Source organism: Phodopus roborovskii, unplaced genomic scaffold (genome assembly GCF_943737965.1).
Source record: "Phodopus roborovskii unplaced genomic scaffold, PHOROB, whole genome shotgun sequence".
Taxonomy (NCBI): Eukaryota; Metazoa; Chordata; class Mammalia; order Rodentia; family Cricetidae; genus Phodopus; species Phodopus roborovskii.
In genome coordinates this window covers 2,014,784-2,031,523 of record NW_026126484.1, presented here as the reverse complement: position 1 = coordinate 2,031,523, position 16,740 = coordinate 2,014,784, and the positions used below count along the sequence as shown (strand labels likewise).

At 41.4% G+C, this 16,740-nt stretch overlaps 1 protein-coding gene across 4 annotated transcripts in view; it reads left to right on the top strand.

Annotated features, from left to right (window-relative positions):
• The window catches only part of Elmo1 (engulfment and cell motility 1), a 526,201-nt gene that overhangs the window by 143,504 nt on the left and 365,957 nt on the right, over positions 1–16,740 (top strand). For all 4 annotated transcript variants that reach the window (XM_051194660.1, XM_051194662.1, XM_051194659.1 and 1 more), the window contains exon 5: positions 6,745–6,795. In XM_051194660.1, coding sequence (XP_051050617.1) covers positions 6,745–6,795 — 51 coding nt within the window. The remainder of the gene's footprint in view (positions 1–6,744; positions 6,796–16,740) is intronic.

Here is a 16,740-nt window from a genome sequence, read left to right as displayed (position 1 = left end):
TGTCCACTCAGACTTGTCTGTTCTAGGATATTCCTGGGGTGCTGGGAGCTGCTGACCCCAGATAGCAAGAGAGTAGACTACTCTCTGTGGGTGAGGTCCTCAGTCTGTGGGACCTTACTATCTCTGACCATAGGCCTTGTTCTTTGTTGTGGTTTTTCAGTTTTCAGACTTGAGAACAGGATACCAGGCTGCTGTGTAAAGTGAAAGCATTAAGATAGTGACAACTGAGCATGACAAGAGTAGTAAAGAAACCACAGATGGCAGGCACCATTACTGGGCAGAAGTGAAGTGTTGCAGCTGGAGTGGGAAGGGCAGCATCTCTGACCAGTAGCTCTGGAAGAGCCATGTGTCAGTTGTAGGAAATGGGCTTCTTTATCTTCACCCATACTCTTCTTTCTCTCCTGCTAGATCATTGAAGGGGGGAGTGCAGAGTTTACTTTAGGGTATTTTAATGCTCCTTCCTAAAGGTCATCTGCTGTCTTCCATCCAAAGAAATTGCTCTGTAGCTTAGCAGCCAATTGCCCTTAGTTGCTTCATTAGTCTCAAGAAGGGAAAGTGAAGCCAATGGACAGATGATGGATTAACAGAGTCATGTTTACGTGCAGAGTCACTCTGTCTGGTGCTTAAGCAATGCTTCTGAAGAACAGTGATATCTTTGAGTAAAACATCTAAAATTGGGGGCTCCTCACAACTGAGTGAGGTAAAACAGACCATAATGGAGAGAGGAGATGGCAAGGTGGAGGTACCTGCCTGCTCAGGGCCAAGACCCCTAATATTGGGAGCTTCCCCACCCAGTGAGGTTCTTTGCTGCTAAGCAAAGGAAGCATTTGTGCTTTTGATCAGATACAATTCTGGATTAGCCCAAGTAGAAAGTTGGCATACTGGAAAACAAGTTCTAGAGGGTAAGATATGACAGTAATGCCATTCTTCCACAGGATCCTATCATCCAGCCTCACACGTACATAAAGAAACACAGACATCCTTTTGGGGTGCCTGTAAATGTCAGGGGTTAGTACAGACTGTAATGAGTTGTGGGGGTAAATACGACAGCACTGTCAGCTGCTTTCCTTTGGCCACATGTCATTTTTCTCATACCCTGTGTGCAGGCCTGGCAGAGATGTTCTTTCAGCCTCTTTTTTCTCTTCATTTTGGAAGAGGTGGCATGAGTCCTGTTTACTGTAGACAGTGCTACCTTGAAGTTCAAAATGCTTGTTCTCAAAGTGTCTTTATGATGGTCTTTCCTTTTGTAAAGTTTAAATTAAAAAAATTTAACTGGCACATTAAAAACATAACAATTGCACCTACTTTTGAGACCATCTGATGTTTTGGTATCCTTATACATTGTTAACAATCTCTCTCTGTGTGTGTGTGTGTGTGTGTGTGTGTGCGTGTGTATGTGTGTGTGTGTATATGTATGAGAGAGAGAGAGTATTTGGGCATATAGACAGGGGTGTGCATGTGGATGTGTACCTGTGGATGTGTGGAAAGTCCAGAGGTCAGCCTTGAGTGTCATGAGACAACTACCACTTCTAAATTTTGGCAGGCCTTCTCCTGGCCTGGGGCTTTTATTGATGATGATAGACTGACTGGCCAGCAGGCCCTAAGGATTCACTACGTTCTGTCTCCTCAGGGCTAGTATTACAGTACAGGTTATTACTGCTTGCTATTCTATGTAAAAGCTGGGATTGAAATGAAGTTGTCATGCTTGCCAATTGGGCACTTGACTGACAGAATTATCCCCCAGGTCTTATATAATCCATTTCCTTGGATACTTATTATTCCTAAATGGTGGCAACATGCAAATCCTCTTTCCTAGTTCTTTGAGGCACACAGTATGTAATAGTTATGTAGAGTCACTCTCTGTGTAATGCCCTATCAGAATCCTAACTTCCATACCCCCGTGGCTTAGCTCCCATTTAGTAGCCTTTCTCTACTCTCTTCCCCACTCAGTTGCTTTCCTCCTTCCCCCACAGCCTCTCTGGACCATCATTCTCAATTCCTGTGGGGCCTCCTTTTCTATATTTCACATATGAATTAGATAATGTGTTCTTTGTCATTCTGTACCTAGCTTATATCCCTTGGTGTAGTAACTTTGGATCTATCTTTGTTCAAAATGATACAATTCTGTTTTTTTCCTGGCTGATTTCTCTTCTATTGTGTTTCTGTATCCATAAATCATTTGATGGACATTTAGGTTGCTTACATTTTTGGCTATCAAGAATATCACTACAGTAAACATCCAAGTGTAGATGTTTTACCCACACAGTGATTTGGTTATATGCCTATGGCATCATTGCTGGGATGTATGGGAGATGTTCTTATGAGTTTTGGAGGAACTGCTATTATTTTCCACAATAACTGTATTAACTTTTGTGTGCAGTATTCCATTTTTTTTCTTAATTCTTAACAGTACTTTAGTCTTTTTTCTTTTGGGCTTTTTTTTTTTTTTTTTGAGACAAGGTTTCTTTGCTGTCCTGGAACTTGTTTTATAGATCAGGCAATCCTCCAATTCAGAGATCTACCTTCCTTTGCATCCTAAGTCCTGGGATTAGTCACTTTGTCTTTTTTTTTTTTTTTTTTTTTTTTTTTTTTTTTTTATAACCATTCTTAGAGAAGTGAGGTGATAAATCACTGTGGTTCTTTGGTTTTGATTTACATTTCTCTGATGATTTATCATATTGAGTATTTGCAAAAGACTTTATCACAATACCAAGGTCAGTTGACACATCCATTTGGCACATCAGACAGCCTGATCTAGTTGACAAGACCATCAGAGAAAGTGGAATACACTGAAACTTAGAACTTTGGTTTAGATAGGCATTTAAAATGCATGGTTCATGATGCTACATACACTCTGGGATTGATAGAAACGAAGAGCATTTTGAAAAAGGGGTCAAAGAATCTTGTATTGAAAATGGTTGATGCTTTCCATTTTAGAGTTTCTGGAATTTTTAGGAAACTCTTGCAGTGAGCACTAAGGCCTCTGACCCCAGCAGGAGACTCTGGAGGAATAAAGTGGATGAGGGTGGGAATTTCTCAGTTGACTCTCTAGAGAATGAGAATTGGTCTATTTCATTTTGGATCTGTTCCAGTGCTTCATTTATGACCTGAACTACATATAGCCATTTATTCAGCAAATATTTACTGAACAATGGTATGGGCAAGGTCATGCCAAGTCACTGTTATTCTAGGTTGAGTGATACTGTCATGATACACTCAATATTCACTCTCGTAGAGATGCTATTCTAGGCTGAAATGACAGGAACAATGTATAAGTAGATAAATAAAATATCACAAATACATACTTGTGCACATGTACACACACAGACACATAGACACCACATGTGTGTGTGTGTGTGCGCACACACACACACACACACACACACACACACACACACACACACTATGTTGTTGCTTGGAGGAATGCATTGAGGAGGACTGAGTAGGGTAGTAGAGAGAACAAGAAGTACAAAGCCTATGTGAGCTGCTCTAGGGCAGAATTCCTCCATAGCCATGCTGATCTGCTTTTTGAAGAAGCGTGTGCTTATCAATATTTATTTTTCTGACAGAATGTGCTTATGTCTTTAGGCTAATATAGAGTGTACTGTGATATTTACTTATCAGGCTATCTGCTAGTTATTTTACTGATGCTATGTTAAAATACCATGACTAAAAGCAAGTTAGGGAAGAAGGTTTTATTTTGGCTTTTATAGTGCCAGAGGGGTCATCATGGGTATGAAGGCATGGTATCAGGCACATCAGGCTGGCCTGGCATTCAGGAAATAGAATGGTCACATTTCAAGCATACACTGGAAACAGAGAGGTAACAGGAAGTTGGGCTTGTCTGTAAAACCACAACTCCCTGTTCGAGTGATGTACTTCTAGAAGGTTCCATCTTGTCCATAACCTTCTCAAACAGTACTAGCAGCTGGGCTCCAAATGTTCAAGCACATGAGCTTTTGGGGGACTTTTCACATTCAAACCACAACAGGATACAGGGACTAGCCAAAAACACACACATGTTAACCAATGTACTTTGTGGATGTTAGTTTTTGTTTAATAATAAACGTTTGGATTGTTTCCTGAGTATTTTCAATGTGTGAGCCGTATTCTAAACAGCTCTAGTGGACTAGCCCATTGAATCCTTGTAATTACTTGAGGAAGATGGGGCAGCTCCCATCCCGAGCTTGGAAGTTAAGTGTGATTTCACTTCTGGCAGACTGTGCTATTGTGGTGGGATTCATGCAACCAGAGAACTCAAGCCTCTCCTGTTGTTAATGAATATTACAGCCAGGATAAATGAGGTGTGATCTGGTGATTGGTTGATTTTCCAGATAGGATGTAGTCTGGGAAGCAAGGATGTACCACTGTCATTCTCTCTGAATTCAGATGGCTTTCTTTCAGGAACTGATAGTTTGTAATGATTGTAATGATAGTTCTACCTACCTACCTACCAACCCACCCCTCTCTTTTATTCAAAATACAAACCACATAATAGGCCCAGAAGGAGAGTTAGCTGTGGTCCAAGGGGTGTGGCCAGAGTAATGGCTGCCATTCTAAGAACAGCAGAAACTGCTTTCATTTTAAACAGTTCCAGGTTAGGCCATCCAGGCTCTCCTCTGTTTTTTTTTTTTTTTTTTTTTTTTTTAAACAGGCAAGGACCTGTTCTCCCCATCACAGAGAAGAGGAATCAGACTAGAATAGTTAGCTAGGGTTTTGAAACAAGCTCTCTCTATAGCTATAGCTATAGCTAGCGTGGACACTTCTTTGGCTTTAAGCAAGTAGACAAACCAGCCTCTGGCTCTTTCTTCATATAAGTCTTGCTCTGATTTCAGAAAGCAAGGAATATATTCCCATATATATGGATATATGGGAGCCTGGGGGCAGATCTCCTTTTTTTCCAGTCCAGCTCTTACTAGAACCCCATATCATGCTGTCTCAGGGCATGTAGGGAAGCCATGGGTGGCCACAGAGCTTTCTTTAACTTCATTCTCTTTTCTTGGCTCTCAGAACAGATGATTGGCTGTTCGCCAGCCCCAGGAAGAAAACAGAGAGGATTAAGAGGTAGAACAAGACATTTGGTGCCAGTTCACCCAGCCTCGAATCCTCCTGGTTTTGACCTTGATGTTGGGTCAAGAGAGCCTTGGTTTCTATCTTTAAAATGGGCATAAACTTATTATTCTGATTAGGTATACATTAAAAACAAAGATCTTGTCCCTAATGCTAACATATTGGCACTAATAATAAAATACATAACTTCCCAGTTCAGTTTTCCCTGAAACGATATCTCTGAACTTTTCTGGCTTCTTTCATTCCAAAATTGAAATGTTCAGAGAGAACACACTTTTCCTTTCTTTGGAAGATGCCTGCCCTCAGTCTTGCCTTATCTGAGGGTTTACATCTTGGAAGTTGCCTGTTCTACAGAGTCCCTAATTAATAAGAATTTTAGTTCTCCATCTTCTGACTGATTTCTCAGTGTGCTCAAAAGCTGGCCATGGAGGGAAGGAAGGATCAGCTTCCTCAGTAGTCTGCAGCTTCTATTTGCTGACTTCCTCTTCATTCTTATAGAATTGTAGACTCCTTAAGCTTGAAAGGACCTGAATTTATTTACATTGCTTTTCCAAGCCAGCCTGCTCTGTGGCCATTGGGTCCCACCTTATCCCTCTGCGACAACTCCCTACAGAGTTACTTGGTTGGTGTTTCTGGGACATTCTAGATAGGGATGCAAGGCCTTTTTGTTGTTGTTGTTTGTTTGTTTTATTTTTTATTTGTTTGTTTTCCATTGGGGACAGGTTTTTCAGGCTTGCCTGTGCATGGTGCGAAGTATTCAGAACTACTTTTCTTTGAGAGGGAGTGTCAGTTGGGCCCCTGACAGCTAGTTCTTTGTAGACAACTTATTGTCTGTAACTAGTGAGAACTGGACAAGGAAACAAGTAATGGATGGGTCTTTGACACACCAGTGAGGAATTTCCCACCAATTCTGTGCACTTGCTGTACCATATAGTCTGTGGCTTGTTTCAAAGGACGTGGAAAGGGAGCCTTCTGGTCTCAGAGCTTCTTGGGGCTGCAGCCAGGCTGAGTCCTGCTAGATTGCCACCTCCTGGAGGCTTAAGCATGGTGCATATTCTGGTGGAAATAACTGGAATTGACAGTGAAATTCAATCTTCAGTACTAAGGATGCCAAGGGAGGCTCCAAGTTCACAGCCTGCCTGGGATTCTGCTCATTTGGGCTGCTCTTCCTTACCTGAAGGAAGCATGCCTGTGGAACCAGCCAATGCCAAGAAATCCTTAAAAAATCCCAGCTTTTTTGAGATGTGCTTTGTAGAACAAACTTTAACTATGTTACATATGTTCAATTTAGCTCTTTTTGGTTTGGGAAGGGTTACAAAGCTATTCCCACAATTAATTTTTGAACAGTTTTGATGTAGGAGTAAATGTGGATATCATCATACAAGTTTTATTTATGGGCATGTTTGTAGTTCTGTCATGTGTAGAATTTGTAGGCTGGGTTCCTTGAATACCTTTTTACAGTTATTATTTTGCTTTGCCATTCTGAGGTCTCATATTCCTATTCTTTGAGTTAAGCTTTTTTGCAGAAATAATTGAAAATTATACAAGTGAAAATAGAAGGAATCACAAAGATGTTGGTTGCATAGAATCAAGGTTGAGATATATTTGCTTTTGTTCTCTTTATTAAGCTTCTACTTAAAGGTTTGCTAAAGCTTTTCTTTTCCTCTTTTGCAGAATCGCAATGAAATAAAAAATGGAACTATCCTTCGATTAACCACATCTCCAGTAAGTTGATCTTAGTTTATTGCTTCTCATTAAAAGTTTCCCAGCTAGGTCTGTTCTATGTGACGAGTACAGAGCAGTGAAAGTTACTTCTTCAGAAACCAGGATGTAGTATCCTCCTTGACAGATTCTAGATTCACAGGAGCATTCTGCTTTCTCTTTCCCATAACAGACGGGTGACTTTGTCTCAGGACACTGTCAAGTACATGGGTGATTACGACTTGAAATCTGTGGTAATCAGTCCAACAGCAGCTCTCATAGTACAGATGGGATAGTAGCTGTCCTGATTGGTTTGGCCTACTTGCCTACACATCACCTGATGTGGTGGAACAGACAAAAACCAAGCTAAACCAACCAATCAACCAAACAATAAAAACAAAACAAAACAAAACAAAAAAAACCTCAATAGTATACTACTGCCTTTCAAGTCTCTCTGTGTGGTTGGAGGAGGCTGAGGTGGGTGGGGTTTTGATTATTTTCTACCCTGGGTCTGTTATTAAACATTTCCTAAAATCTGCTCAAGAACATTGCCTGCTTAGGTTGTTTTCCTTTCAGCTGTTTCTATATAAAACATTGGAAGGGCTTTTGAATAAAAGCAACTAAATAGGATGCTACAATATATTTAGAGTATGGCTGGGATTGTGATCTTTCTTGTATGTAGAGATGCTACATAGCAACATGAGCATATTTCAAATATATTCCTTCATAGTGCAATTCCTTGCTTTCCTAAAAAATAACATGCACAAACTACTGCAAGTGTTACTATTTTCACACTGCAAATGTGATGAAATGTGTATATATCTATCATTTTCAGTTCCCACTAAAGCCATGTGCTAAGCTAAAAATAAATTTAAAAATTGGGAAAAGCATCTGGCCAGAGTTAAATGTGGGTACTTAAAGCTACCACAAATTCTTCTCATTGAAAATTACATTAGAGCCTTAAAAACACAAACATTTTGTTCTGTAACATCTTGAACCCTCACACAGAGATGGTGCTCTGTGAACTGTCTGCTGGAGCCATCCTCCAGTGCCTTCATGCCAGTGCATAGAGAGTAAAGTACAGTTTGTCTGTGTGTTTGAGTGGCTGCAAGATGAGCTGACAGGTTGTCACCAGGTTTTCACTGGCCTTCTTCATTCATCAGGTCAAGTTTTTTTTTTTTTTTTTTTTTTTTTTTTCTTCCTGTTTCCTCTGCAAATTAGCATCTATAGAGAGGCTCAGTGGTTTTCTTTTCTTCCCCCACCCCCACTCTCTTTCTTTCTTTCTTTCTTTCTTTCTTTCTTTCTTTCTTTCTTTCTTTCTTTCTTTATAATCTAGGCTGGCTCATTGTCAAGGAAGAACTGAGTCTGTGCTATTGCCTTGGGTTCTTGAACAAAATTCCATATGGACCTGTGACATGAAAGGAGAAGAGGAACTGTCTGGGGAACCGAGGGGACTACTGAGAGAGGGAGAGGGGGAGTTGTAGGGTAGTGTGAGGGATAGTCTCAGAGTACAGCATATGCTTCCCTGAAGATAATCCCATGTAATAGAAACATAAAGGAAGACTCAGTGTGAGGGTGGGCTTTTCCTGGAGACTGTGTGATGTCAGTTGTCATCAGATACCATGGATGTGTGTCTGTAAAACATTCTCACACCCTTGGTTCTGTGAATGGAAAGTTGGGCAAGGCAGTGCAGAGGACACTATTATTATAATATAGGAGTCCTGTCTCAAGAGACCACTTTGCATTTCCTACTGCATGGCCTCTACCCTGGGACCAACGGTGGAATTTTAGAGACACTGATGTCTAGTCTTGCCAGTAAGACTCGGCAACTGTCAGGGAATGGGGCCCAGCTACCTGCACTTAAGGAGCCTCTTGTGTGGGGCTGGAGCCACGGGTCTGCAACTAGGTGCCACAGCAGTTTACATGGAAACTGAAAGCTTCATCCATTGCCGGGTTTTTTTTTTTTTTTTTTTTTTTTAATTTTGTGTTTAAACAAAAATGGTTGATATAGGGTCTCTCTATGGTAGTCCTTGCTGTCCTAGAACTCCTTATGTAGACTAGGCTGGCTTTGAACTCATAGACATCTTCTTGCTACTGCCTTTCAAGTGATACAATTAAAGGCATGTGCCACCATGCCTGGACTAATCCACTTTTTATGTATGTAATAAAAATATAAGGAAGTTGTCATCATTAAATTTGTTAGTACAGTAAAGAATCCAGTAGGTGTTTTTATGATACCTTTTTCATGAAGTTTCCTTTCTACAGTGGTTGACTTGTCCCTGCAAATAGATAAAAAACATACTTGTGAATTCAAAGCTACATATAGACATGAATAAATGATTGTGCACATGCACACACGCACATGTATACTTGCATACACACACACACACACACACTAGTTTTAGGTGAGGTACAGAATGTATGTACATATCTGTGGGCTCCAGAGCAGGCCTGGGCGCTTCAGTGCAAGCTGACTATTGCCTCTGTCCACCTGCTCTGCTTATAACCAGAAACGAAATCTGAGGTCATGTGCTACATGAAGCGCATTTTGGCTGTGTCTCTATCAGAAAAAGTTTAGACTGTCATTTTCTTGTAATTTATTTATTTTTTTATGCATATAGAGTATTTTTTATTTAATTTTATATAACAAAGTCCAATTAAATGAAAACAAACATTTATACACAATATTTGGGAATTTGGGCGTCGTTCTTTCCAAACTACTTCCTGCTGGTAAGGGGCGCTGTCTTGGGGGATTCGAAGAAGATTCAGATATCCTAGCTGTAGTCTGTAGGGCTGTTTTGTCCAGCTGTTTGGAATGTAGGATCAGCTTGTACTCTGTTTCAGGCGGTCTGGTGTGATCAAACCACATTAGTCTGGAAGGAATCCACATCTTTTCATTTTCTGTGGAAACAAAATAGAAATACTTTTCCCCAGTAACTTGTTCTTCAACTTAAATTTTGGAGTCAAAGCGTTTTTTTTTTTTTTTTTTTTTTTTTTTTTATTATTATTACATGATGTCGATCCCAGTTCCCTCTCCCTCCCTCCCTCCCTCCCCCCAAGTCCTCCCTCCCTCCTTCCCTCCCTTTTGCCCTCTCTACCCTCTCCCATGCACTCTAAACACCCTCCCCTCCCAACCCCCCACCACAATACAATATGTAGGGGAATGCCATCCAGTTGGGGTCATGTAGATCTGACAGGTCCTGTGAAGTAGGGACTAGGGCTTCTCTCCTATCTCTAGAATAAGGCAGTTATCCCTCCATGGGGGATATGTTTGCAAAGTCCTTTTGTGCACCAGGGATACATCCTGGCTGCACTGTCTGAGGTCTCTTAGGCTGCTCAGACCTTCTGGCTGAGACCCATATTCAGGGGGGTCCGAGTCAGACCCCTGTTGGCTTCCCAGCTATCAGTCTAGTGGCCCTTAGCTCCTCCTTGTTCAGGTAAGCTGTCTCTATGTACTTCTACCGCATGGTCTTGTCCTCTCCATCTGCTTCTGGGTTCTAGTTTGACTCAGTGTTTATGTATGGGTGTTTGCTCCTGTTTTCAACAGGCATTAGTTGAGGACTCCATGGAGAAGTTAGTTGTTGATCTCACTCTCCGGGAAGGGCATTTATGATAGCCTTTCCACGGGAGCTGAGATTGTTAGTTGGGAGCAGTCTTGTAGTTCCCTCGACCTTTCTTTGTGTTCAACTTTATCTTCAAACCAATATTGGCTCCCTCTTTTATGTTCTCTCTCTCTGTCTCTGTCTCTCTCTCTCTTTCCTATTTTCCATTCCTAACCAGGCTCAATCCTCCTGGTCGCACATGCCTTCCTCTCCTCCCTCTCATTTTCTCCTACTTCTCTCTCCATTAGCTGTCCTCCCCCACTATACCTGAGGTCTGGGGGACTTGTCCCTTCCCAGTTCTGTGAGGGACTTTATATGAATCTCTTAGAATACAACTTGTATCCTAGTTCCTCTGGTGATGTGAATTATAGGCTGGTGATCATTTGATCTAGGGTAATTTATTTTTTTAAAATATATTTAGTTTTTAAAATAAATTTCATAATGATCTGGGCACAACCCATGCATGGGAGACAGAAGCAGGCAGATCTCTCTATGAGGCCAGCCTGGTCTACACAGTAAGTTCCAGGCTACCCAGGCTTACATAGAGAGACCCTGCTTCAGAAAAGCTACCCCCCAACATTCTCATAATGAATATTTGTGTATTCTTAGAGTGGGTAGAGACTACGAAGTAGTGTAAACCCCAGACGTCATTAAAAAAAAAAAAAAAAAAAAGAGAGAGGTTGATACATTTAATTAAACCAACATAAAATCTTCAAAACCTTTGTGTTTGGATATAACTCCAGATGGAGTGTCAAGAATGGTGCTTTAGAAAAGGCAGATGGTAGTCTGCATGACTTAGAGCTGGTTCCTTAATTCATAGGATCCTTTATGAGTGGATAGTCAATTTGTGTGGTCATAAGGATAGCAGAAGCAAAATAAATAAGGAACATTATATGTACATATGTATACATACACATCATCTCATGTAGAGAGATCTCAGTCTTTTTCTTAAAAAGGGTGGAATTTATGTTCTTAATAATTGGTGCAAGGAGAGGATGCTATGAATCAAAGTATGAACTAGTGTGGCCTCGGCAGGGAGCCTAGCTTATCCATTCAAGTATGTTATATACATTAACTTTTGATTTAATTCTCTAGTTGGGAATTTATCTGATAACTAGACTCTCAAAACTATAGGACGTATACACCACTCACACATGCATCCAAGCATGGCTGTATACACCATTTCTTCTAGTTAGCAAAACCTGGGACCTAGTTACCATTTGGGTAAGAATTTGATAAGCAGCACCCTGGAGGCATCTCCAAAGAACATTACCAAGTGCAAAAGTTGGTGGCAGAACAATGTATATACAACAATGGATCTTCTGTTTATAGAAATGAAAAAAATACATATTCTGATAAAAGGATCAAAATCTCTCTCAGAGGATATCACAGGAAGTGCTTAGTGGTACATGGTTTGTGGTATAATCTCCTGAAATACTTATGCTGTGCTGGTATTGCTTTTCATTAAACAAGCAGTATGATCTCATTGTAGTAGGCAGAAAGTACATGCAACACATCTGCAGTTAGAAACATTTCTGCTTTCCAGTCTGTGCAACTATGCGATGAGTCACTAAGATGCATAGATGAGTTCCTCTTCCTCCTACTTTCTCATTTCCTTCCCTGAACACAGAGGAACCCAAACTGTTTATTATGTACCCATTATTGCCTTGTCATGTCCAAGCATAAGCTCCCCTGCTATTCCCTGGTATTCTGGATCCACTGTGAAAATCATCTAGATCACAAGGCCTGCCACAGTGATTTTTGGGCCTAGTTCCTGTTGATAGGAAAGATTTTGATCTGTCAGTCATTCCATGGATTCAGGCTATCAGAGATTCTTATCAACATGTATTATTGTATTATTAACAGATGAGGATTTTAAATCTGTGATGGTTTGAAAAATGTGTATGTGGGGGGTGGTCTCTGAAGCCATAACATGTCTGCAGAGATGATCTGTGGGAGGCAAGAAGACAGTTCTGTTCAAAAGAACTCAGTAGCTGGTATTAGATCAAACTTCTGGAGTCTGATCCGGAGTGTTTTATTTGGGGCATATTTAAGCGTGGCACGTTTTGGTGAAAACTTCTCTGGTGATAAGTAACTCACAACAAAGCATACATAAATCTCTTTGAGGAACAAAATAAGTTAAAATAAAGATCAGATGTAACTACATTGAAATGCTTTGTAAAATATATATGATGCCCTCCATGAAGACATTCTACAAACTGGCTAGGGAAAGCAAGTTTATGAAAATAGTCTCAGAGTGGTGATGTGGGGTCCAGTGTTGTCCCTGGCCACACTGATAGTACAAAAGTTCATCAGGCCAGAAAGCATATTTGCTCCCAGCTTTCTGGGCAGATAACAGGTGTTTCATTCCTTCCTTTGAATGAATAGCCCTGTGTGCTTAACATTTCCGGGTTCCACAGTGATTATCTGTGAGCACAAGGACTTCGGCGCCTCCTAGAGAAAAACTGAACAAGAGTTATGAAATGTCTGCATTCTGTTTTTCTTCCATTGCTTTAGAGGCCTAACTTTGGAGAAGAAGCCAGTGGAGAGAACAGATTATAGGGTTAGCAAGGGGTGGGTTAGGTGTTCCTTGGCATAGTTCACATGGAGGTGCTCATGGCTTAGGAGTCATTGTATGTTGGGGTGCCACTGGGAGGGAGAATCTTGGGAAGGACCAAGCCCCAGGCTTCATGAAGTGGTGCTCTTTGCTGAAGGAGGTCCATGTTTTGGTAAACAATGTTATGTACTGTTTCTCTGGGTATACTCAGAGTGAGTAGGGAGATGGAACATTTGAGAAATGAACTACGTACCATGTGCACGAAACTGTGAGGTTGTCCTGCTGGGTAGGCTGGAGACAGAAGTGTACCAGTCTCTATTATGTGTATATAGTATTTAGAGCTGTGGACAGGAGACCCCTCCCCCCTCCCCTTCATAGAGAAGGTTTGCAGGGCTCAGTGCAGAGCCCTGGAGACACTCTCAGGTTCGCTGATCATTGATGACAGGAGATGACAGGGAAGATGGGAAGAGGAAAATGGTTGCTGAACCAGCCACACAGGTAGCACTGGTAAAACGGAAGTGCTTTCCAATGTGTAAGTAAGGATGGGCCTGGAGATCTTCCCAGAGAAAGGGGGGGGGGATGGGAGGAGGAGGTAGCAGCTTCAGGGTTGCTCCTTCCTCTATAGGTACTGAGAATGGGGAGCCTATGTAACAGGGAAGTGTGTGTGTGTGTGTGTGTGTGTGTGTGTGTGTGTGTGAGTGTGTGTGAGTGTGTTGGGTACCCATGATCTGGAAGATGGAGAGAGAAATTTTTAAGCTGAATTCATTTAAGCAGGGCTCTCCAGGTACAACACAGGAAGGAGTATTTGCGTTTCAGCATGAGGTTGCAGAAGCAGAGCAATGGAGAACTGCTGACTGCCCTTGGTGGGGAGAACAAGGTGCACCTGGCTGCTTGCTCTGGTTTCCTTATGCCAGATCAGGCAGAATCAAGGGTAAAAACAGAGACAAGGCCAGAGGAAGGGGCAGGGGCAGGGCAGGGGAGGTTTAAGGAGAGAAGAAAAGATAGGAAGGAAACGTTTTACAGACATTATACAAACACACAGTGAAAATCTGAGCACAATGCAGTTATGTAGTTAACTGGATGGGTAATGTTAAATGTACACTTGGGAGTATCTGAAACATTACTGTACTTGAGATTTTAGTCCTTTCCTTCTTTCTTGTTGAGTCCTCATGGATCACTGCTACCTGGACTGTTCGAGTGGCATGAAGTGAAACTTGTTTTGTGTCCTTGAAATAATACAAGGAAATAAAATTTACTATCTCATATGGTTCCTCATATAGCTGTTAAACTCTTCATTTTGTGCTGAGCCTGATATATCAGAACCAAAGCCATCATTGTTGTAATTTAAGAAAAGCAGCTTATGAGACAGGGTTTAAGCAGAGTGTTTTTTTTTTTTTTTTTTTTTTTTTTTTAAATTAGGGAAAAGGACCATAAAAAGGGGACAGGGGAGACTGGCATCCAGGACAGGAGCAGCTGGAGAGAGGAAAGTGGGGGGGGGGGGGGCAGACAGACACAGAGGGAAAGAGAAAGAGAGGGATGGGAGGTAGGCAAGGCTCTTTTAAAAGGGAACATAGTAAATATGCACAGGTGGTGTTCTTAGTGGCTGCAGCTGAGGGCATGTCCTGTCAGAACCCCAAGGATAGGTCAGTACAGATGCCTGAATACTAACAATTATACTTTTAATAATTATAGTTCTTTCCTCTCAAGTATAAAAGCAGCACACAATTATGAAAAAATAAAACCAAGCTTGTTATAAAGAAAATTATCACCATTAAACACATTTTGATTTGCCACATTTGGCTATTTGCCATATTTGGCTATATATATATATATATATATATATATATATATATATATATATAGTGTGTGTGTGTGTACAAACATACATACACATATTTGTATGTATTCACATACATATATACATGCATGGGTGTTCCTACCCGGCTGAGAAACAGTCCATCACTCTGTGGGTTGCAAGGAATCTTTAACATATTCCCATCACAGTTCCTGTATGGATCTACTGATGGGGAAAATGAAGTCAAAGGGATAAAGGGAAGTTCATTGTCTTCCTGGAATGCTCTGTGAAAGAGCTGATGTCACAGCTGGCAAGGAGCTCTGCGCTAGGCCACACAGTCTGATTTGTGACCCCTCCAGTGCTTTGAGTAAGTCTTGACATGAAGATGAAGACTTTTCAAAAGCAAACAAGGGGTGGGGCTACAACACCAACACTGCAGCCCCAAGAAGAGTTGTTTCTTAAGTAAATTCCAGGAAAGGAGCATGGCCTCCCTCAAGGAAAAGACAACGCCCAGAACCCGCATTTAGTGTTCATGCCTTCTGGCCAGTGAGGACAGAGGGAAATGTCCCAGAGGAAGGTATAGGGCCCTGGAGTGTATGTAGTGTGAACTTGCACCCCAATCTGGAGGAGTGTCTATGCTGCTCTTGGGGCAGTCCTCATTGTCATCTGTGATGCTGCTGCTGTGCTATGCTCATGGGCATTTGGTCTTTTGGTAAAATGGTTTCTGTCAGTAGTTGCGTCCTCTTCTTGATCATAGGATTTGGGACTCTTCAGTCTTGACTTCTCTGCCCAAGATTTGGTGGTTGTCCCTCTTCCATTATTTCAAGTTAACGAATTAATTAACCTCAAAGTTAATGAGAAAGAGTGGCACAGTACATTCTATCTCGGCAAAAGATCTTTGCTGAAAATTGCACAGGTTTTAAAGGGGCAGGCAGATTTTCTTCTCCGTGCAGCAGAGCTATAAGACTTCACAGTGACTTGACAGATTTTGTTGATCCCTCCTGGAAAGCATCACTCACCCTGTAGAGTGGGGGGGTGGGTGGGATAGGAGGAGGGTTGGAGGCATGGGAGGGAGGAAGAGAGGGAGACAGGCATGGGAGGGAAGGAGGGAGAGGGAACTGGGGTTGATATGTAAAATAAGAAAAGAAAAAAAAAAAAAAAAAAAAAAAAAAGACTTCACAGTGGCCTAGCTGGGAAGGACAAGCAGGTGACTAGGCATCAGAATCAGTGTTGCATGGTCCCACTATTGCTGCAAGATGCAAGGTCTGGTTGACGCGGAACAGTCATTTCAGCCTGGGATTGGGAAGAGGCAGCTTGGCAGCCTAAGTGTGTTCGTCAGATGTTTCTGGAGATCCCAATCTAAAAATCCAGAAACTGTATGAATGAAGGATCTGTGGCTTTAGGAGCTGTCTAGGTCATGTGCGTACTGGGAGCCTCTGTTGATGGCTGCTCTGCAGAGTCCAGCAACCCTGGTTTTATCTCAGTAACATTGACGAGCCATGTGACCTGGGACATGTCTACCACTTAGCTTTCTTGCCACTTCAGTTTCCTTTGTCAGATGAAGAAAAGAAAAAGTTTCTATATGATTGGACTCAGTTGAGATTAAATGAATTACTTCATGAAGGTATTATAATGATGGTAATAGCACATGGTAAGTGATGGCTAGCTGTTAATCATGCTAATGTGATCAAACACTGCAGTTTTCATCAGTGCTGCTGGTGGTAGTGTTTTTCTGAGTTCTCCTGGTCTGTGGAGAAAATGATTTCATGTGGATAGAAGTGTAGTTTTCAAGGATTGCAAAATAGTTCATTTTGATTACTTAAACTTGGTCAGTGTTATTTCAATTTGAAATATTCATCACAACATCCAAATTTGGCATTCCTGTTATAATTCTATATATCCATAAATATTTGGAGAATGGTGTATCTTTAGATGATGTTAAAAGAGCGACTGGTCTGCATTCAGCTCTTTTATGTCCCTTTCAGAGAAAATGGGCGTTTAATGACTTGTGGCCT